The sequence below is a fragment of the Pongo abelii genome, chromosome 3 (genome assembly GCF_028885655.2).
Source record: "Pongo abelii isolate AG06213 chromosome 3, NHGRI_mPonAbe1-v2.0_pri, whole genome shotgun sequence".
Classification (NCBI taxonomy): domain Eukaryota; kingdom Metazoa; phylum Chordata; class Mammalia; order Primates; family Hominidae; genus Pongo; species Pongo abelii.
The window spans coordinates 149,596,071-149,620,081 of NC_071988.2; the positions used below are offsets into that span (position 1 = coordinate 149,596,071).

The 24,011-nt window shown below is 41.0% G+C and overlaps 1 protein-coding gene across 5 annotated transcripts in view; it reads left to right on the forward strand.

Moving 5' to 3' along the window:
• ABHD18 (abhydrolase domain containing 18) overlaps positions 1–12,108 on the forward strand; it is a 74,086-nt gene extending 61,978 nt beyond the window's left edge. For 4 of the 5 annotated variants that reach the window (XM_054553436.2, XM_024245680.3, XM_054553435.2 and 1 more), the window contains 3 exons: positions 2,582–2,960; positions 3,829–3,991; positions 9,094–12,108. In XM_054553436.2, coding sequence (XP_054409411.1) covers positions 2,582–2,960; positions 3,829–3,991; positions 9,094–9,145 — 594 coding nt within the window. In that variant the 3' untranslated portion in view covers positions 9,146–12,108. 5 annotated transcript variants of the gene reach the window in all.
• The last annotated feature ends 11,903 nt before the right edge of the window (positions 12,109–24,011 follow it).

Below are 24,011 nucleotides of genomic sequence, written 5' to 3' on the forward strand. Positions count from 1 at the left end.
CGGTGGCTCACACATGTAATCCCAGCACTTTGGGAGGCCGAGGTGGGCAGATCATGAGGTCAGATTGAGACCATCCTGGCCAACAAGGTGAAACCCCATCTCTATTAAAAATACAAAAAATTGGCCAGGCATGGTGGCTCATGCCTGTGATCCCAGCACTTTGAGAGGCCTAGGCTGGCAGATCACCTGAGGTCAGGAGTTCGAGACCAGCCTGGCCAACATGGTGAAACCCCGTCTCTACTTAAAATACAAAAATTAGCCGGGCATGGTGGCAGGCACCTGTAATCCCAGCTACCCGGGAGGCTGAGGCGGAGAATTGCTTGAACCCAGGAGGCAGAGGTTGCAGTGAGCCAAGATCATGCCATTGCACTCCAACCTGGAGGACAAGAGCGAGACTTCTTCTGAAAAAAAAAAAAAAAAATTAGCCAGGCATGGTGGCATGCACCTGTAGTCCCAGCTACTCAGGAGGCTGAGGCAGGAGAATTGCTTGAACCCAAAAGGGTGAAGTTGCAGTGAGCTGAAATCGTGCCATTGCACTCCAGCCTGGGTGACAGAGTAAGACTCCACCTCAAAAAAAAAAAAAGAGCAGTTTGTGTTTTGTTTTCTGTTACCTTTATGTGTATATCCTTTGCTCATTTTGGGGGTTCTGGGCTTTTAAAAAATTATTCAATTCTAGCTCTTAATAAATTAAAGTGATTTGCCATTTGTAATATGAGTTGCAAATATATTTTCCCAGGCTGTCATTTTTTTCTTTTGACTTTGGTTTTAGCATATAACAAAGTTTATTTTTACTTAAATTCTATTGTACAGTTATGTTCTGCATAACAATGCTTCAGTCACATATATAAGGTGGTCCAAAAGATTGTAATACCATATTTTTACTATATCTTTTCTTTTTCTTTTTTTTGAGATGGAGTCTTGCTCTGTCACCCAGGCTGGAGTGCAGTGGCAGAGTCTCTACTCATTGTAACCTCCACCTCCTGGGTTCAAATGATTCTCCTGCCTCAGCCTCCCAAGTAGCTGGGATTACAGGTGCCCACCACCACATCTGGCTAATTTTTATATTTTAGTAGAGACAGAGTTTCACCATGTTGGCCAGGCTAGTCTTGAACTCCTGACCTCAAGTGATCAACCCACCCTTGGCCTCCCAAAGGGCAGGGATTACAAGCATGAGCCACTGTGCCTGGCCTACTGCACCTTTTCTATGATTAGATACACAAATACTTACAATTGTGTTACAATTGCCTACAGTATTAAGTACAGTAACATGTTGTACAGGTTAGTAACCTAGAAACAATAGATTATACCATATAGCTTAGGTGTGTAGTCAGCTATACCGTCTAGATTTATGTAAATACACTATGATGTTCACACAACAATGAAACCACCTAATGATGCATTTCTCAGAACATATCCCATCATTAAGCAACACATAACTGTATTTACAAGTCCTTAAACTTAGAATATAGTTTTGAGACTTTAATAGGCAATATTTCTTTTTTTCTTGATTTTTTTTTTTTTTGAGACGGAGTCTCACTCTGTCACCCAGGCTGAAGTGCGGTGGCACGATATCAGGTCACTGCAACCACCGCCTCCCAGATTTAAGCGATTCTCCTGCCTCAGCCTCTCGAGTAGCTGGGATAACAGGCACACACCACCATGCCCGGCTAATTTTTGTATTTTTAGTAGAGACAGGGTTTCGCCGTGTTGGCCAGGATGGTGTTGATCTCCTGACCTCATGATCCGCCTGCTTCAGCTCCCCAAAGTGCTGGTATTACAGGCGTGAGCCACCGCACCCGGCCAGTAATTTAAAATTCTGGTTAGTTCAACCAGAGAAAGGGATTTGGAGGAGCTGGTGTCCTCCTGTCCTTGAATTTACATTACTCAGTTGTAAGACTTTTAGAAGTTCAAAGGTTAAGGCAGATCATGGATTTTAAAACTTTGGCTGTAAAAAAAAAAAATGATGCAGGCTAAATGATACCCTTTACTGTTTAGTAGGAAACAGCAATAAAGTGTAAGTCATTTATTTTAGTCCTGAGTTAAATTTTAATACATCTTTGTTTTTTAAAAAAAGTTATGGTAAATATATACAACATAAAATTTACTATCATAACCATTTTTGAGTGTATAGTTCAGTGGCATTAAGTATATACATGTTGTGCAACCATCACCACCATCTATCTCCAAAACATTTTTATCTTCTCAAACTGAAACTTACCCATTGAACAAAACTACTCATTCCTCCTTTCTCCCAGTCTCTGGCAACTGCCATTCTCTTTCCATCGCTATGAATTTTACTACTAAGAGACCTCATACAAGTGGAATCATACAGTATTTGTCCTTTTGTGTCTGGCTTATTCACTTAAGATAATGTCTTCAGTGTTCATCCATGTTGTAGCATGTGTCAGAATTTCATTCCTTTTAAGATTGAATAATGTTTAATTGTTTGAATATACCACATTTTATTTATCCATTTATTCATTGATGGACATTTGTCTTTTTTCTTTTTTTTTTTTGACAAAGCTGTTAATAAAACCCTATTTTATATTAAATAATGTTTTCTTTCCTTTCATATGTTCAGACAGATTCTTTCAAAATGGGACAAGAGTTTGTGAAACACTTCAGTAGCAGTGCAGACAAGCTAACTAACCTTAATCTGGTTTCCAGAACTTTAAATTTAGACATATCAAACCAAGTAGTATCCCAAAAACCTGCTGACTGCCATAATTCTAGTAAAACATCTGTCAGTGCGACATCAGAAGGACTCTTATTGCAAGATACCTCTAAGATGAAGTGCTTCAATCAAACACTTTCAACCAACAAAAGTAGTTATACAAGTCGCAACCCTCAGTCATACCACCTACTTAGTAAAGAACAAAGAAGAAACAGTCTTCGGAAAGAATCTTTAATATTTATGAAAGGAGTCATGGATGAATGTACTCACGTAGCAAATTTCTCAGGTACTAATTTTTATATGAAATTGAGAATATTTGCTGATGTGTAAATATTTGTGAAATATTTTAAAGGATGCTTTATAAGATAATTTTATATTTTCAAGAGTATATTTTTTGTTGGCTCCAGAATATGTTTGCAAAGATAAGTTGGTTACTTAAATGCATCATATTCTATCTATGAAAATTTAAGATTATCTTATTCATTAAAAAACACACTGGACAGCCGGGTGTGGTGGCTCATGCCTGTAATCCCAGCATTTTGGGAGGCTGAGGCAGGTGGATTGCTTGAGCCCAGGAGTTCAAGACCAGCCTGGGTAACATGGTAAAACCCTGTCTCTACCAAAAAAAAATACAAAAAAGTAGTCATGTGTGGTGTTGCATGCCTGTAGTTCCAGCTACTTGGGAGGCTGAAGTGGAAGGATCACTTCAGCCCAAGGAGATGGAGGTTGCAGTGAGCCAAGATCACACCACTCCACTCCATCCTGGGTGACAGCAAGACTCACACACACACTCACACACACACACACACACACTCTCACACACTCTGGAGCTGGACACAGTGGCTCATGCCTATAATCCTAGCACTTTGGGAGGCTGTGGTGGGAGGACCTCTTGAGCCCAAGAGTTTGACACCAGCCCGGGCAACATAGTGAGACCCTGTGCCTATAAAAAATGTAAAAATTAGCTGGGTGGCCGGGCCCAGTGGCTCACGCCTGTAATCCCAAGCGTGGAGATGAGTAAGGTAGCATATTATAGTTGATTTTTAATTTAATCAAAAATGTTTAGTTTGACTAATGTTTTATTTACTGCATTGTGTGGTGTTTTTTTATTTTCTAATGTGTATATGTTGAATTTTTAAAAATCCTATACCTAGTCCCAGTTGATCCAAGCCTCATTATAGTGGTTCAAGCCAAAGAAGATGCCTATATTCCACGAACAGGAGTTCGAAGTTTACAAGAAATTTGGCCTGGTTGTGAAATCCGGTACTTAGAAGGGGGTCATATTAGTGCTTATCTTTTTAAACAAGGACTCTTCAGGTAAGATGGCTGGTCTAAACAGGTATTTGTTCATTTGTTGTTTGTTTTCTGGATTTTTTTGCTTCAACAAATATAAAAGATCAGATATTTTTATAGTCTGTTTCAATCTTTGAATTCCCTTCTCACCTCCCACAAATCTCACATTGAGTTACTTTTCCCTCTTTCCTAGAATTTCATCTTCTTATTTTCTTCTAGAGAACTAAGCATGATGCATATCATAGGCATGCTTTATCGTGTGGCTTTCCCCTCTTCAAATATTAATGGCCAGGTATTTTAGGATGTGAGAAGGAAGATCATGGCTTGTTAAAGTTGCTTTGGTGCATCAAGAGTTTTTTCACTCTGTTCTGATGTTTTTTCAGAATGGCCTGAACATCTGTGGAATAATTTAGCAATGCTTTTCAGTTAGCAAGTGAATATTGAACCTTAAATAAGAAGTGCTTTTAATGTTAACAACCTTATATGACTCCACTATTTTAGTTAGAACTTATAAAAAACTTTTATACTGGCTGGGCGCGGTGGCTCATGCCTGTAATCCCAGCACTTTGGGAGGCGGAAGCGGAGGCGGATGTATCACGAGGTCAGGAGATCAAGGCCATCCTGGCTAACACGGTAAAACCCCATCTCTAGTAAAAATACAAAAAAAAAAAAAAAAGTAGCCGGGTGTAGGTGGTGCATGCCTGTAGTCCCAGCTACTTGGGAGACTGAGGCAGGAGAATGGCATAAAACCCGGGAGGCAGAGCTTGCAGTGAGCCAAGATCGCGCCACTGCACTTCAGCCTGGGAGGCAGAGCAAGACTCCGTCTCAAAAAAAAAAAAAATTTTTATGCTAAAACTGTAATTTTCTGGTATTCTGCATTATTGGAACATATTCCTCATGTTATTATTAATGGTTAAATAAATTGATTCACATAAATGGTTACATCAGTGCCCTGTATATAAGTGTTAAAAAAAAACTGCCAACTGGATAGCTATATAATAGAAGAATTGTATGTGATATGTTTGACATGTTTTAGCTCTTGTTAACGTAGGAAATAATTTTTCTGTGTTGTTACTTATCTAGCCCAACTTATAAATGTCACCCTTTTGAGAAATAAACCAATTCTTCAAGTCTGTCATGTCTTGAAGGATATAGTAAACCTTTTTATAGTACGATCTTTTAAGAAGTATTCATGCAGCATTTGAGTCCCTATTGGTGAGTGAGCAGACTATCCAATACTCATTGGCCCTCTGGCACAACAAAATTAAAACAAATAAACAAAAATCCGTGACTACCTAGGGTTGCTAGGATTGCTTAAGAAGAGTCTAAAGTTCTGTTATACATGTGAATGCAGAGGACCCACATGCTTGCATTAGTAAATTAGTATCAAATTTCTTTCACTCTTTTGTGTATCTTAGTGGGAGTATAGCTAAGACGTATTAGGAAGAGTAGATTTATAATCAAAGTCAAATATAAAAACTCAAAAGTGCTATTATGAAGGCTTCATTTGAGAGAGATAAATGTTAACTATTATCATGTGCCAGATGCTAGGGCAATTGCTCTGTTATTATCCCCTTTACACAGAATAAAGGGAACAAAAAAGATTAAGTAACTTGCTCAAGTGGAGTCACTACTAAGCTATTTGACCTCTTCCATTCCCCATCAGTCACTTCAAAACTTAACAGAGTTTAGATGACATTGGAATAGTAGAATTTTTAAAAATTCAGTCTTTTCACACACCAAACATAAAAATAAAAGAAGCTGCCAGGCGCGGTGGCTCACATCTGTAATCCCAGCACTTCGGGAGGCCAAGGCGGGTGGATCACGACGTCAGGAGTTCGAGCCCAGCCTGGCCAATATGGTGAAACCCCGTCTCTACTAAAAATACAAAAATTAGCCGGGCGTGGTGGGTGCACGCCTATAGTCCCAGCTACTCAGGAGGCTGAGGCAGGAGAACCGCTTGAACCTGGGAGGTGGAGGTTGCAGTGAGCTATCGCGCCACTGCATTTCCCCTGGAGGCAGATGTTGCAGTGAGCTGAGATCGCACCACTACATTCCAGCCTGGGTGACAGTGAGACTCTGTCTCAAAAAATGAATGAATGAATAAATAAAGCCATTCCTTTATGTGCTCTAATATTTTGTGTTATTTAGAGCTTATTGATAATACAGGTGAATAAGAGACTATTCACATGATTAAAAAGGGACATACATTTCCTAACCCTTCTCACATGTACACAAGCCCATATTGTAACTTTCGGCACCAGGAAGTAAACAAATTCAGATTCATTCTACAAGAGCAAGTGCCTGGAACTAACTCTGAGGAAAAAAATTATCCAGTGGGCGGGCGGGGCGCGGTGGCTCACGTCTGTAATCCCAGCACTTTGGGAGGCCGGGGCGGGTGGATCACGAGGCCAGGAGATCAAGACCATCCTGGCTAACACGGTGAAACCCCGTCTCTACTAAAAATAGAAAAAAATTAGCCAGGCGTGGTGGCGGGCGCCTGTAGTCCCAGCTACTCCAGAGGCTGAGGCAGGAGAATGGCGTGAACCCAGAGGTCGGAGCTTGCAGTGAGCTGAGATCGCACCACTGCACTCCAGCCTGGGCGACAGAGCGAGACTCCATCTCAAAAAAAATAAAAATAAAAATTATCCAGTGGGCAATAATTTCAAAGCCCTCTTTACTTCTTCCCTATTGCTGTCATATCTGTCTTCAAAACAAAATCTCTTTATGTGTTTACACCAACATGCAAATATCCACCTCTAATTTTTTTCCCTTCTTATGGTTCATTATAATTCACAGGGAACAAATACTTGAGCCAAAGAAAGACAAGCATGTTGTAAAACTGTGACTTCCCAACATATTGGAAATAATAATCTATTAGCAGGCTATCAGTTTCAAAGATAGTCTTTTTTTTTTTTTTTCTTTTTTGAGACAGTCTCCCTCTGTCACTCAGGCTGGAGTGCGGTGGCGTGATCTCGGCTCACTGCAACCTCCACCTCCCGGGTTCATGCCATTCTCCTGCCTCAGCCTCTGGAGTAGCTGGGACTACAGGCGCCCGCCACCATGCCCGGCTAATTTTTTTCTATTTTTAGTAGAGACGGGGTTTCACCCTGTTAGCCAGGATGGTCTCTATCTCCTGACCTCGTGATCCGCCTGTCTCGGCCTCCCAAAGTGCTGGGATTACAGGCGTTGACACCGCACCCAGCCAAAGACTGTCTTAATAGATTTGTTTGGATTTGAGGATATGGTTAGTTGAACAAGTGGGATACAACATTAATATCTGATAGTTATTTAAACTGAGTGAAAATATAGATATGCATTTTCTTTTTTCTTTTTTTTTTTTTGAGCCGGAGTCTTGCTTGTCACCTAGGCTGGAGTGCAGTGGCGCGATCTTGGCTCACTGCATCCTCCGCCTCCCAGGTTCAAGCAATTCTCCTGCCTCAGCCTCCCGAGTAGCTGGGATTACAGGCACCCACCACCACACCCAGATAATTTTTGTATTTTTAGTAGAGACGGGGTTTCACCATGTTGGCCAGGCTGGTCTGGAACTCTTGACCTTGTGATCCGCCCTCCTTGGCCTCCCAAAGTGCTGGGATTACAGGCGTAAGCCACCGCGCCTGGCCTAGACAGGCACTTTCTTAAAAGCCTGGAGGAAAGATATGAAAAGATTAACAGTAGATGTGAGTGATGGGATTATGGTGTTTTCCCCTTCCTATGTTTTGGATTTTCTGAATATTCTGCTATAAAAATGTATTATACAATAGAAAAAAAAACAGCTTTAGAAAAAAATACGAGTGGGGCAGGGTGTCGCAGGACTATAGTTCCAGATACTCAACAGGCTGAGGTGGGAAGATAGCTTGAGGTCAAGAGTTTGAGGCTGCAGCGTGCTACGATTGCACCTGAGAGTAACCACTGCACTCAAGCCTAGGCAACATAGTGAGATCTTGTCTCTTAAAAAAAAAAAAAAAAAAATATCTTATGGAAGATAAAATTTGTCTATTCCTTTTCTTTTCTTTTTTTTTTTTTCTTTGAAACAGAGTTTCGCTCTTGTTGCCTAGGTTGGAGTGCAATGGTGTGATCTCAGCTCACTGCAACCTCTGCCTCCCAGGTTCAAGCAATTCTCCTGCTTCAGCCTCCCGAGTAGCTGGGATTATAGGCATGTGCCACCACACCCGGCTAATTTTTTGTAATTTTAGTAGAGACAGGGTTTCTCCATGTTGATCAGGCTGGTCTCAAACTCCCGACTTCAGATGATCCGCCTGCCTCGGCCTCCCAAAGTGCTGGGATTACAGGCTTGAGCCATCGCGCCCGGCCTGTCTATTCCTTTTCAATTGAAATGTTAAAATACTTGGTAAAGTTTCTGTGGGAAACCAAGGCTTCTGATTTTAAGTAGCTAGGAACATGTTCATAGTAAATGAAAAACATCTATATCATAATCTGTGAAACAGAATCTTACATTCTGAAAAGTTACATAATTAATTTTCAACAAAGTGATAAGACAATAAATCAGTTCCTTTTTCTTTCATAATTTATTTTATACACACATTACACACATGTGCCTCTGTGTGTGTGTGTGTGTATGAATATATATATTCTAAGGCACAAAAAAGTGCTTCAGAAAAAGATAATGCTTCTAGATCCATCATAAGTTGGAAGTATATTTGAGGTTTTCCGGTAGTGGTGGTAAAGTTGCATGCATCTGAGGCAGGCGGATCACTTTAGGCCAGGAGTTCGAGACCAGCCTAGCCAACATGGTGATACCCCGTCTCTACTAAAAATACAAAAAATTAGCAGGGTGAGGTGGTGCATGCCTGTAATTCTAGCTACTTGGGAGGCTGAGGCATGAGAATCACTTGAACTGGGAGGCAGAGGTTGCAGTGAGCAGAGATCATGCCACTGCACTCCAGCCTGGGCGACAGAGCAAGACCCTGTCTCAAAAGAAAAAAAAAAAGTTACATGGATTCAAACACCCATTCTGGGGAGGGTAACTGCCTATTTCATAGCTATTTAGAGAGGATGTCAAGTTGCAAGCCACAGATAAATTTGGAAATAACTTACGGTAAAGGCATTGTTTGTTCCCCCTTTTTGTTAGTTACTTAGAGTTTTTCTTTCATATTTAATTTTAGACAAGCCATCTATGATGCATTTGACCGCTTCCTCCATAAATACGCTAACTAATTGGATTATTATATGTAACCAGTGTGGCCATGATGTTTCTTACAAAAGGGAGCTTCATCCTATGATCATGTGAAGGACAAGCAGACAGCACTAATATATCTAATCGCTATCAATGTAGTCTGGAATTCATTGTTACACATCAGTTAACTATAAACTTTGAATACATTCGAATAATTTCAAGATAATATTTGAAGTAGATAATGTTAAAGTGTTTTTATTATTGTTTATTGGAATCCCATATATTCAATTTTAGTCTGTTGTTACTATTTATGAAAAACTAAATTTTTAATCATGAATAATTAAATTAAATAAATTTATTAATAGAAACTTTTCTGGGTTTTAATAAAATTGCTAAATCAAACCAAGATTTTAATATATCAGCATTTACTTTGTACCCTTATAACATTTCACTATTGACTTGATTTGAGAAACATGTTTATTTTTTTAATGTTCTTGTGTTCAACTAATTTTCTGCTGTGGAAATAAATACTTATGATATATAAAATCAGTGTTAACTTTGAATTCTAAAATAATCCTGATAGCTTCATAGATAAGTGCTTTTCTTTTTCTTTTTTTTTTTCTTTTAACATGTACCTCTACTTGAATGTAAGTGCTTTTAATAATCAAAGTGAGTGGCAGGGTGCGGTGGCTCACGCCTGTAATCCCAGCACTGGGAGGCTGAGGTGGGCAGATTACCTGAGGTTGGGAGTTCAAGACCAGCCCGACCAATATGGAGAAATCCCCTCTCTACTACAAATACAAAAAATTAGCCAAGCATGGTGGCGAATGCCTGTAATCCCAGATACTCTGGAGGCAGAGGCAGGAGAATCGCTTGAACCCGGGAGGCAGAGGTTGTGGTGATCCGAGATCACACCATTGCACTCCAGCCTGGGCAACAACAGTGAAACTCCGTCTCAAAATAATAATAATAATAATCAAAATGAATGTTCTGCAGATAAAATGCATTAGACTTTGCTAGACTAAAACTTTACTAAAGATTAGGGTTTTAAAAAAATGCCAGTAGGCCGAGTGCGGTGGCTCACGCCTGTAATCCCAGCAGTTTGGGAGGCTGAGGCGGGCGGATCACAAGGTCAGGAGTTTAAGACCAGCCTGGCCAACATGGTGAAACCTCATGTCTACTAAAAGTACAAAAAAATTAGCCGGGCATTGTGGCGTGTGCCTGTAATCCCAGCTACTCAGGAGGCTGAGGCAGGAGAATTGGTTGAACCAAGGAGGAGGAGGTTGCACTGAGCTGAGATTGCGCCACTGCACTCCAGCCTGGGCAACAGAGCAAAACTCCATCTCAAAAAAAAAAAAAAAAAAAAATTAGCCAGGCATGGTGGCAGGCACCTGTAATCCCAGCTACTCGGGAGGCTGAGGCAGGAGAATTGCTTGACCCCAGGAGGCAGAAGTTGCAGTGAGCGGAGATCGCACCACTGCACTCCAGCCTAGAAGACAGAGCAAGACTCTGTCTCAAAACAAAACAAAATGCCAAGCTTATTTCTCCCTACTAAAAAGTTTCAATTCACAAAAATGGAAACATTGGAAGACCTGTTGCATTAACTGATGGAGTGCAATGGCATGATCTTGGCTCACTGCAACCTCCGCCTCCCAGGTTCAAGCAGTTCTCCTGCCTCCACCTGAGTAGCTGAGATTACAGGTGCCCGCCACCATGCCTGGCTAATTTTTGTATTTTTAATAGACATGAGGTTTCACCATGTTGGCCAGGCTGGTCTCGAATTCCTGACCTCAAGTGATATGCCTGCCTTGGCCTCCCAAAGTGCTGGGATTATAGGCGTGAGCCACCACACCCGACCTGATATTTTATTTTTGTTTTTTTAATTATATTTTTTTATGTGCTTATTCTTTGGATTGCTAACCATCTAACTACCCAAATACTTAACAGCTTTGGCTTTTAATTTCAAAATTTAATAGACACATATGTAATTGATTTGTCCCATATAATCTTTATTTTACAGAAAATATTTAAAGTTTTATGTAATAGCTATTAACTCTCTTAAATGGGGTTTATATGGCTTGATTTGGTGCTTTCTTTTTATGTTAAACTTCTCTAGCTGTCAGCTAAAATGTTAAAAAAGTGGAAAATATTTTAGGGTATTGTGTGAAGTTTTACAGTAGGTATATTTGAGTTTTGTTTGAAATCTGTGTTGGCTGTGAATTATTTTTAAATAGGGATTCTTAGTCTACTAACGATATTTGAATTATAATGTGCCTTTGCAGTCTTTTTAAAGGAGATTTCATTTGTCACCTCTAATGCCTCTATCATCTTAATTTTTTACAAATATTTAAAAATTATTAATGTGAAGTTATTGATGGTAGACAAAGTAGTAACTTCTTTCAAACTACTTTGGCACAACAAGCCAACACTGTACAGCTCTTTGAGCTATAAGCAATTTTACATGTTCAGATGAGAACCTTTAGTTTTAACCAAAAGTATAACATCTACTAAAGTTCTTCCACAAAATACTATTTAAAATAAAACTTGTCAACTGAATTACGATTTTCTTATATTATGTATATAGTGAGGTTATATGATTGAATGCTTTTTGAACAATGGTTTTAGTAAAACCAATACTTTATTATTGTTCACATAAACATTTCTTACTAAGCAATAATGTACTATGTTGTGTGAATTTCTGTTGTTAAAAAAATGAAATTTTGATTTAGTTTTAATTAATTCTTAGGCATAACTAACTTTTCCCAAATAAAGTGTGAAATAAAGTATTTTTAAAATTTCTTCTCTTAACCAGATGTTTTAAGAATATATACCTAGGCCGGGTGCAGTGGCTCACACCTGTAATCCCAGCACTTTGGGAGGCCGAGGTGGGGGGACCACCTGAGGTCAGGAGTTTGAGACTAGCATGACCAATATGGAGAAACCCTGTCTCTATTAAAAATACAAAATTAAAAAAAAAAAAAAAAATTAGCCAGGCGTGGTGGCGCATGCCTGTAATCCCAGCTACTCAGGAGGCTGAGCCAGGAGAATCACTTGAACCTGGGAGACGGAGGTTGCAGTAAGCCGAGATTGTGCCATTGCACTCCAGCCTGGGCAACAAGAGTAAAACTCTGTCTCAAAAAATATATATATATCCCTAAAACTACCTCAGTTGAAGAATTCAAAGTGCAAAATAACTTTTCTTAGAATTTTTAAATCTATTCCCCCCAAAATGGTGGCTTAAGTATTCTCAAATACATAAATATACACATATACGTATATGTATACGTTATATATATATATATATACGTATATGTGTATATATATATACGTATATACATATATACACACACATACATATATATACACACATACGTATATATATATATAAAATCTCAAAGAAGTGCGGTCTGCCATTTGTCTGCCATTTTGAAGATTTAGGTACTACATAAAATATTAGAAATTAATTTAGACCAGAGTTGTAAACTGGTAGTTCACATAGGCCAGTTTGACCCACAGTTATTTTATTGGATGTACATAATATTTCAAAAATGTTTGAATTTGAAAAGTCTTTTGATTGGGTATGCATTCCCCAGTTTGCCACAGCCTACTGGACTTCCCTCTTACATCAGACAACTTCTCTACTTTGTAGTTCCTGCTCAGCCCTGAAGACCTCTAAGTTTGAGACCCCTGATTTAGATCTGTAATTAGAAAAAGCTTCTGAATTTCATGATTTGCTAATGTAATTACTATTAAGTCATTTTAGCATGTGCATTTTAGATTCCTTCTTTGTATTTTTGTAATGTGGTGCTTTCTCTCACAAAGATAATTGAATTGTTAACACTGTAATTAAAATTTTAAAAATCATTTCCAAATCTTTTATTATATTTCACAATAAAAGTCTATTTAAAAAGCTAATCATTTGTGCTTTTCAAGAGGTATTATTGTAAATACAGTAGACACATGTCACATTTGATTAATGTACCCAAACTCTTGAACTCTTTGTTATTATGCCCTAAACAAGGTAAGACAGAAATAAGCAAGGGAGGCTCTAGCAGAACAGTATCAGTATCTCTATAAAAATAACCAAAATTTTCCCCAAATATGTGTGATCTGAGGGAAATAAACATTCTTACAGACCATAGTTATCTCAATGTTGCTCAGTGTTGAATGTGATAACATTTACAGTCATGAATAAATATACTGCAAACAAAATCTAGAGATTTAGTTAGACTGGGAATGGGAGTCTTAGGTAGAGTCTCCTATATGTTAATAATAGTAACTGCATTTGGAAAGGTGAGGAAAGATTATGGTAGATTAGACAAAGGGGAAAAAGGTCATTTGGCCACTTTGCAGTAAAATAGCCTAATTCTATGAATATTCTTATAGACAAAATCCTAGGAAACCAATGACTATATGAATTATAAGCCAGGAATTGAATCAGCCAACACCTTGGTGGACTCCCCAGCTCCAGAAGTGTGAGAAATAAATATCTGTTGTCTAAGCCACCAAATTAAGGTATTCTTTTATAGTAGCCCCGACAGACTGAGGTAACAGGTCATGTGAGCAACCATTAAATAAGAGTATAAAACAGCACTGTCCAATATAACTTTATACAGTGACAGAAAAGTATCCATCCACTCTACCCAACACAGTAGTCATTAGTCACATGTGGCTATTGATCATGTGAAATGAGGCAATCATAACTGAGGTACTGAAATTTTTTTTTTTTTTTTTGAGATGGAGTTTTGCTCTTGTTGCCCAGGCTGGAGTACAGTGGCACGATCTTGGCTCACCACAACCTCTGCCTCCCAGGTTCAAGTGATTCTTCTGCCTCAGCCTCCCAACTAGCTGGGATTATAGGCATGCGCCACCACGCCCGGCTAATTTTGTATTTTTTTAGTAGAGACGGGGTTTCTCCATGTTGGTCAGGCTGGTCTTGAACTCCTGACCTCAGGTGATCCACCCACCTCGGCCTCCTAAAGTGCTGGGATTATAGTGTGAGCCACCGCGCCTGACCTGAATTTTTTATTTAACATTCAAGGGTTAAAATTTAATGTGAATAGCCACATGTAACTAGTAACTATTAGATAGCACCGATACAAAAAATCTGAAAAGTGGCCCGGCGCAGTGGCTCATGCCTGTAATCCCAGCACTTTGGGAGGCCGAGGTGGCTGGATCACCTGAGGTCAGAAGTTCAAGACCAGCCAGGCCAACATGATGAAACCCCATCTCTACTAAAAATACAAAAGTTAGCCGGGCGTGGTGGCTGACGCCTGTAATCCCAGCTACTCGGAAGGCTGAGGCAAGAGAATCACTTGAACCTGGGAGATGGAGGTTGCAGTGAGCCAAGATCGCACCACTGCACTCCAACCTGGGCAACAGAGCAGGACTCTGTCTCAAAAAGAAAAAAGAAAAAAAGTTAGGCATAGCAGGGCGCAGTCTTGTGTGCCTGTACTGCCAACCACTCAAAAGGCTGAGGCAGGAGGATCACTTGTACCCAGGAGTTCAAGGCTGCAGTGAGCTATGGTTGCACTACTGCATTTCAGCCTGGGTGACAGAGCAAAGCCCTGTCTAAAAAACAAATAAAAATAGCTGGACGCGGTGGCTCACACCCGTAATCCTAGAGAGAACCATTAAGAAAGTACACAGGCCAGTTGCAGTGTCTCACACCTGTAATCCAACACTTTGGGAGGCTGAGGCGGGCAGATCACGAGGTCAGGAGTTCGAGACCAGCCTAACCAACATGGTGAAACCCCGTCTCTACTAAAAATACAAAAATTAGCTGGGCGCGATAGCACGCGCCTGTAATCCCAGCTACTCAGGAGGCTGAGGCAGGAGAATTGCTTGAACCCTGGAGACAGAGGTTGCAGTGATCCGAGATCCCACCACTGCACTCTAGCCTGGGTGAGAGAGTGAGACTGCATCTCCAGATAAATAAAAATAAACTGATGTTGACTAAAAAATTTATAGATGCACCAAACTTTCACAAAATTTAGATCTGCAAATTTGACCTACAAAAATCAGTTAAAAAAAAGATTTTCAAAGAAAACTCAAAATACAAAATTAAGAGGGATGAGAATTGATCCCAAGAAAATTAGTTAACAGTTAGTATGAGCCGGGCTTGGTGGCTCACGCCTGTAATCCCAGCACTTTGGGAGGCCGAGGCGGGCAGATCACGAGGTCAGGAGATCGAGACCAGCCTGGCCAGCATGGTGAAACCCCGTCTCTACTAAAAATACAAAAAATTAGCCGGGTGTGGTGGCAGGTGCCTTTAGTCCCAGCTACTTGGGAAGCTGAGGCAGGAGAATCACTTGAACCCGGGAGGTGGAGGTTGCAGTGAGCTGAGATCGTGCCACTGCACTCCAGCCTGGCAATAGAGCGAGACTCTGTCTCAAAAAAAAAAAAAAAAAAAAACCAATTAGTATGAAAGTGGAAATGGGCTAACTGCATCATGAAGAAATTGATCAGAGTTTAACTTGTTTAGTAAAATTTGTTCCTGAAAATACTTTATTAATGAAGTGCTATAACTAGATTATGCAGGGTCCTGTAGGATTTTAGTCTCTATGCAAAGAGCTACGGGAAGACATTAAAGGTTTTTCTCCATTGATTTAACATGTGTCTTAAATACATTTTAAGATGTATTTGGGACAAATTTAGGATTAGGACAAATACCTAATGCATGCAGGGCTTAAAACCTAGATGACGGGTTGATGGGTGCAGCAAGCCACCATGGCACGTGTATACTTATGTAACAAACCTGCACATTCTGCACATGTATCCCAGAACTTAAAAAAAAAAAGATTGTCAATTGATCGTTAGAAAAAATGTATCTTAAAAAGCTCATTCACTCTGGCTGCAGTGAGAAGAACCAATTGAAGAGGGCCTATAGTTCATGCAAATGTTTCAACTAGAAGGTCATCGACGTGGCCAGGTGAAACATGATGATAGCTAAAGCTAAAACTAGGATGGTGGCAGTGGATATGAAGAAATCTGGATGGATTCAGAGATAATACAGGTGATGGGATGATGGTAGGTTGCGGGGGTGAGGGTGGTACTCTTCAAAGAGATAGATAACCCTGGAAGAAAACCAGTGTGAGAATACAGATTAAAAATCTAGTCTGGCACATACCTTGTTTTTTTGGGTTTTGTTTGTTTGTTTTTTGTTTTGTTTTGTTTTTTTGCCAGAGTCTCACTCTGTCACACAGGCTGGAGTGCAGTGGCACGATCCTGTCTCACTGCAACCTCTGCCTCCTGGGTTCAAGCGATTCTCCTGCCTCAGCCTCCTGTGTAGCTGGGACTACAGGGGCCTGCCGCCACGCCCCGCTAATTATTTGTATTTTTTAGTAGAGACAGGGTTTCACCATGTTACCCCAGGCTGGTGTGGAACTCCTGAGCTCAAGTGATCCACCCACCTAGGCTTCCCAAAGTGCTGGGATTACAGGTGTGAGCCACTGTGCCCGGCCCATACAGATTTTTATATGTCTAAAACTAGACAATAAGATGGCAGTTGGAGGCTCAAAGCAGAGGCCTGAACAGGAGATAAAAACTCCTAATCACTAGTATTTAGATGGTAACTGATGTTACAGGCATGGGTGAGATTTTGAGGACAGCCTAGGAAAGGAAGAGGACATTGGACAATGGTTCTCAAAATTTTTCATCTAAGAAATCCTTTAACTCTTTTTTTATTTTTTTTTGGAGACAGAGTTTTGCTCTTGTTGCCCAGGCTAGAGTGCAATGGCACGATCTCACTTCAACCTCCGCCTCCCGGGTTCAAGCGATTCTCCTGGCTCAGCCTCCTGAGTAGCTGGGATTACAGGTGCATGGCACCACGCCCGGCTAATTTTCTTATAGTTTTAGTAGGGACGGAGTTTCGCCATGTTGGCCAGGCTGGTATCAAACTCCTGACCTCAAGTAATCTGTCTGCCTCGGCCTCCCAAAGTGTTGGAATTACAGGCGTGAGCCACCACGCCCAGCCTGAACTATATTTTATAAAAAGAAAACACAGTGAAAGGCGTTCAGGTACTTGATGAGATCCTCACTGTTAGTTTAATGGTAGAGCCAGAACTCTTCTCCTTCCCCTTCTTTTGAATCAGCCCTCCAGAGATTTCTCTTAGCTGGGGCTAAGGGCCCTAATTTTGTTATTTCTGTAACACTTAGTACTTTCCTTTATCACAGCCCTTATTTCATTATATTTAAATAGTTAATTGTGTCCCACCCCCTCCATACCCAGTCTGTGAAGGAAGCAGATCTCATTCATTTTTATGCCCTCAGTGCCTGGCACGGTTGGAGGCATTACCAAGTGTTCCATCAAAGTTTGCAGAATGATTTGAAGTGTAGTGTTCTTTTCACTGTTCCAGCTTGTAGTTTTAAACCACATTAGAGAGGAATTTTAAGCAGAAATTTTATGATCTTCTCCAGTGGTTTTCGAACTGGGTTCCACATGCTTCTGAGAGTTGTTTTTTAGAATTAAAAAATTACGGCCAGGTGAGGTGGCTCACGCCTGTAATCCCAGCACTTTGGGAGGGCAAGGTGGGTGGATCACCTGAGGTCAGGAGTTTGAGACCAGCCTGGCCAACATGGTAAAACCCCGTTTATACTAAAAATACAAAAAATTAGCCGGGCGTGGTGGTACATGCCTGTAATCCCAGCTACTCAGGAGGCTGAAGTGGGAGAATCGCTTGAATCTGGGAGGTGGAAGTTCCAGTGAGCCAAGATCACGCCACTGCACTCCAGCCTGGGTGACAGAGTGAGACTCCATCTCATTAAAAAAAAAAAAAAAAAGTACATGCTTTCGTCTTAATGACATTCTAAAACAACTAGTATACAATCTTCTACATCATTTAAGCCAATAGTTCTCAATTCTGGTTACGGATTTGAGTCTCAGTAGAAAGCTTTTAATAAATATTGATGTCCAAGCTATACTCCAGACTAATTAAATCAGAACCTCAGAGAAGGGGGCCCCCTACAAGGGCATTTTTTCCCCCAAAAAATTTTGAGGTGATTTAAATGTATAGTCAAGGCCAGGCATGGTAGCTCACGCCTATAATCCCAGCATTTTGGGAGGCCAAGGCGGGTGGATCACCTGAGGTCAGGAGTTTGAGACCAGCCTGGCCAACATGGTGAAACCCCGTCTCTACTAAAAATACAAAAAATTAGCCAGGCATGGTGGTGGGCACCTGTAATCCCAGCTACTCAGGAGGCTGAGGCAGGAGAATCACTTAAACCTAGCAGGCGGAGGTTACAGTGAGCCAAGATTGCGCCATTGCACTCCACCCTGGGCGACAAAAGCAAACCTCCACCTCAAAAAAAAAAATGTACAGTCAATGTTGAGATTTACCATGATCTAGATTAGGGGTTGGCAAACTTCATCTATAAAGGGCCAGATAGTAAATATTTTAGGCTTTGCAGGCCAACACACAAAATTGAGGCTATAACTTAGGTACTTATATGAGGATGAAAATAAATTTCCACAAATTTTTATTGATGAAATTCAAAATATGATAATAATTATTGTTTCTACTATAGCACTACTAATGAGAAGAATGGGATTCTTTTTGGAGGAGATAATTCACTTAGTTGAGGATCAAGATTTGTGTTCCCTATCATCAAAATCTGTTGGAAATATTCATCTGTTAATACTGATCCATAATGAAATTTTATGTATTTCAGCTTTGAAAATGTCTCCACACAGATAGGTACTGCCAAATACTGATATCAATCTAAAAGCAAATGCTTTTATTTATTTATTTGTTCTTTTTTTGAGACAGAGTCTCGCTCTGTCACCCAGGCTGGAGTGCAGTGGCGTCATCTTGGCTCACTGCAACCTCCGCCTCCCAGGTTCAAGCAGTTCTCCTGCCTCAGCCTCCCGAGTAGCTGGAATTACAGATGCCTGCCACTATGCCCAGCTAGTTTTTGTATTTTTAGTAGAGATGGGGTTTCACCATAATGGCCAGCCTGGTCTCAAACTCCTGACCTCAGGTGATCTGCCTGCCTCAGCCTCCAAAAGTGCTGGGATTATAAGGGTGAGCCACAGCGCCCAGCCAAGGAAATGCTTTTTTTTTTTTTTTTTTTTCCTGAGACAGAGTCTCGCTCTGTCGCCCAGGCTGGAGTGCAGTGGCGCGATCTTGGCTCACTGCAAGCTCCACCTCCCATGTTCACGCCATTCTCCTGCCTCAGCCTCCCGAGTAGCTGGGACTACAGGCACCCACCACCACACTTGGCTAATTTTTTGTATTTTTAGTAGAGATGGGGTTTCACCATGTTAGCCAAGATGGTCTCGATCTCCTGACCTCGTGATCCGCCCGCCTCAGCCTCCCAAAGTGCTGGGATTATAGGCGTGAGCCACCGCGCCCGGCCAGGAAATGCTTTTAATTGAACATATTCACCATTTGAAAGGCAATTTATAGAATTCTATTTGATTCTGTTCCCAATATTTGCCCTTCTTTATATTGCCTTTTTATTGCCTTTTTTGCAGCAATATAAAGTGATGATAGCACCACATAAGGTCTCTGTTACCGCTACTCAACTCTGTTGTTGTAGTGTGACAGCAGCCATAGACAATACATAAATGAATAAGTATGGCCTTGCTCCAACAACATTTAATTTATGGAATTGAAATTTGAATTTTGCTGGGTGCAGTGGCTCATGCCTGTAATCCCAGCAGTTTGAGAGGCTGAGGCTGGTGGATCACCTGAGGTCAGGAGTTCAAGACCAAACCTTGTCTCTACTAAAAAAATACAAAAATTAGCCAGGCGTGGTTGTGCACACCTGTAGTCCCAGCTACTCGGAGGCTGAGGCAGGAGAATCGCTTGAGCCTGGGAGGCTGAGGTTGCAGTGAGCCAAGATCGAGCCACTACACTCCAGCCTGGGTGACAGAGTAAGACTGATCTCAGAAAAAAAAAAAAAAAAAAAAAAGGAAAGAAAGAAATTTGAAATTTATGTGTTTTTTTATGTGTAACAAAATACTCTTCTTTTTTTCTTTTTTTTTTTTTGAGACAGAGCCTCGCTCTGTCGCCCAGGCTGGAGTGCAGTGGCACAATCTCAGCTCACTGCAACTTCTGCCTGCTGGGTTTGTGCCATTCTCCTGCCTCAGCCTCCCGAGTAGCTGGGACTACAGGTGCCCGCCACCAAGCCCGGCTGATTTTTTGTATATTTTTTAGTAGAGATGGGGTTTTACCGTGTTAGCCAGGATGGTCTCGGTCTCCTGACCTCGTGATCCACCCGCCTCGGCCTCCCAAAATGCTGGGATTACAGACATGAGCCACCGTACCTGGCCCCTCTTTTTTTATTTTCTTAATCATTAAAAAATGTAAAATTCATTCTTAGTTTGTTCCTGTATAAAAATAGGTGGTAAGCCGGGCGCAGTGGCTCACACCTGTAATCCCAGCACTTTGGGAGGCCGAGGCGGGTGGATCACGAGGTCAGGCGTTCAAGACCAGCCTGACCAACATAGTGAAACCTCTTCTCTACTAAAAATACAAAAATTAGCTGGGCGTGGTGGCATATGCCTGTAATCCCAGCTATTTGGGAGGCTGAGGCAGGAGAATTGCTTCAACCTGGGAGGCGGAGGTTGCAGTGAACCGAGATTGTGCCACTGCACTCCAGCTTGGGCAACAGTGTGAGACTCTGTCTCAAAAAAAGAAAAAAAAAAAAAGGTGGTAGACAGATTTGGCCCATGGGCCATAGTTTGCCAAGGCCTGATCCAGGTAATCTATATGACGTTGAATTGTTTTCTAAGTAGTATATTTATACTAGTGCTTATGATTGGAATCAAGCAGTTTTATAGTAATAAATGTGGTTGTTCATATATGTGACATACAGTAATAAAAACATTGTAAGTCAGAAAAAAAGCCAGTAGTCTTTCTTACCCTTCATGTTCCCTATCTATGATTTTGTAATTAGAAAAATATTGGGTCACTGAGTTATGTAGACCTCCAAAATGTTGACACATTTCATTACACAACATCAAAAATTAGGTTCATTAAAATCACTACTGAGCTCATCAGAAAATCTTTAAACACTAGGAAGCTGTTGAGTTCATGGTAATGGTTACAAGTTTTCCAAGCTTCTCATTTTCTCTTGAAAATTTGAAGGTTATCACTGACAACAAATATTGTCTAGTTGTTGCCACTGATGTGACAGCCTCATTTCATTCATTTTTTAGAAAATGTCTGCCAAATTACCTAAGCACAAGTAAACCTATTTTGTTATCAATAGTTTTTTTCTTTTTTGTGTATGTGACAGAGTGTCGCCCTGTTCCCTAGGAGTGCAGGGGCGCGATCCCAGCTCACTGCAACCTCTGCCTCCTGGGTTCATGTGATTCTCCTGTTTCAGCCTCTGGAGTAGCTGGGATTACAAGCACCCACCACCACAGCCAGCTAATTTTTGTATTTTTTAGTAGAGACGGGGTTTCACCATGTTGGCCAGGTTGGTCTCAAACTCCTGACCCCAGGTGATCCACCCACCTCGGCCTCCCAAAGTGCTAGGATTACAGGTGTGAGCCACCGTGCCCAGCCCCATTTGATCTTATCTCTAGGGGATCATGACACTGAAACCACAGAGAAGGGAATGCAATCCTCTCATACTACACTGTTCTGCAGTAAGAGATAGCTATAAACTCAAAATAACATAAAGCTGTTTGTGGATTCTTAAATTTTCTGACCAATCTATGAACAAAGCACAAAGGTACCTTATGGTTACTCAATAGAGTATAAGTGATTACTCCTGACAATGTAAGGAAAAGGAAGAAATGTCCAGGATGTGGAGACCTCTCATATGCTGCCAGTGGGTGTGCGAATTGGTACAAGAGTTTGGAAAATGACTTGGCAATATTTGGAACAAATGAAGATATGCAGATCCTATGACTCAGAAATTCTATTCCTAAAATGATACCCTCAATAAGTTGGCACATGCACACCAGAAAAAAAAAGTTCATAAAAGCCATGTTTATAGTAGTCCCAAATTGGAAGCCGAAAAATTCATCAACAATAGCATAAAAAATTGTGATATAGTCATTCAATGAAATACACATACTATAACAGAACAAATGACCTACAGCTACTCTCAACTTATATGAATCTTAAAAACATAATTTTGAATGAAAGAAGCAAGACAGAAAGTAGCATATGATTCCATCTACATATAGTTTTAAAAATAGGCAAAACTATGGGATGCATATTTAGTGATAAACCATAAAGAAAAGCAAGAAATTTGAGGAGGCCAAGGCAGGAATATAGCTCATCTCTACAAAAATGGAAACAAATAAAAAATTTGCCAGGGCTGGGCACAGTGGCTCACGCCTGTAATCCCAGCACTTTGGGAGGCCGAGGCAGGTGGATCACGAGGTCAAGAGATTGAGACCATCCTGGCCAACATGGTGAAACCCCGTCTCTACTAAAAAAAAATACAAAAATTAGCTGGGCATGGTGGCATGTGCCTGTAATCCCAGCTACTTAGGAGGCTGAGGCAGGAGAATTGCTTGAACCTGGGAGGCGGAGGTTGCAGTGAGCCGAGATCGCACCACTGCACTCCAGCCTGGTAACAAAGCGAGATTTCGTCTCAAAAAAAAAATTTGCCAGGCTTGGCAGCTCATGCCTCTGGTCCCAGCTACTTGAGTGGCTGAGGTGGGAGGATCTCTTGAACCTGGGAGGTCAAGGCTGCAGTGAGCCGTGATCGCAGCACTACACTACAGCCTGAACAAAAGAGTGAGATCTTGTCTCAAAAAAAAAAAAAAAAAAAAAATGGTGTGTGTTGGTGGGGGGACACATGGGAGTTCTAATAGGAGGGCTGAATGTAAAAATAAAGAAAAGCAGACAACAGTTGGAAGGTAGAACAAAGTGTAGGATGATATATTCTCATTTTATAGAGTGGCAATATAAGAAACTCTTTCTAAAATTGGTGAAATACTAAGTAAATGTTCAAATTACTTACATTATTTAAAATTTCCAAGTAAACAACAAAAAATATCAGAAGTTGGGAGGAGAATCGAGGAGGGGCTTATGTAAGTGTGTTAAATCCTCATATTTTATAGTGGCAAGGCAAAAGTTGAAAGATGGTAACTTTGGGGATTAGTACCTCTGTGAAGTAGAACTGTTTTTTTTATTTTCATTATAAACAATATTGTACCATTTGGTGTTACCATATGCATAAGCTAATTGCATTTTTTTTTTTTTTTTGAGACGGAGTTTTGCTTTTGTTGCCCAGGCTAGAGTGCAATAGCGCCATCTGCGGCTCACCGCAACCTCTGCCTCCTGTGTTCAAGCGATTCTCCTGCCTCAGCCTCCTGAGCAGCTGGGATTACAGGCATGTGCCAACACACCCAGCTAATTTTGTATTTTTAGTAGAGACGGGGTTTCTCCACGTTGGTCAGGGTGGTCTCAAACTCCCAACCTCAGGTGATCCACCCGCCTTGGCCTCCCAAAGTGCTGGGATTACAGGCGTGAGCCACCACGCCTGGCGGCTAATTGTATTTGAAAAACCACAAGCTATTTTGTAGTATTGTTGAACAACTTTAAGGGAAAAAAAAGGCAATATAGCGTACTGTTACGGTTAAGAGTATGAACTATGGACAACTATGAAGCCAGATTGCTTGGGCTCAAATCCTTGCTCTGGCACTTCCTTTTTTTTTTTTTTTTTTTTTTTTTTTTTTTTTTTTTGACATGGTAGTCTAGTTAGTTCTGTCACCCAGGCTGGAGTACAGTGGCATGATCTTGGCTCACTGCAACCTCCGCCTCCCAGATTCAAGCAATTCTCCCGCCTCAACCTCCCGAGTAGCTGGGACTACAGGCATGTACCACCACACCTGGCTAATTTTTGTATTTTTAGCAAAGACAGGGTTTCACCATGTTGGCCAGGCTGGTCTTGAACTCCTGGCCTCAGGTGATCCACTGGCCTTGGCCTCCCAAAGTG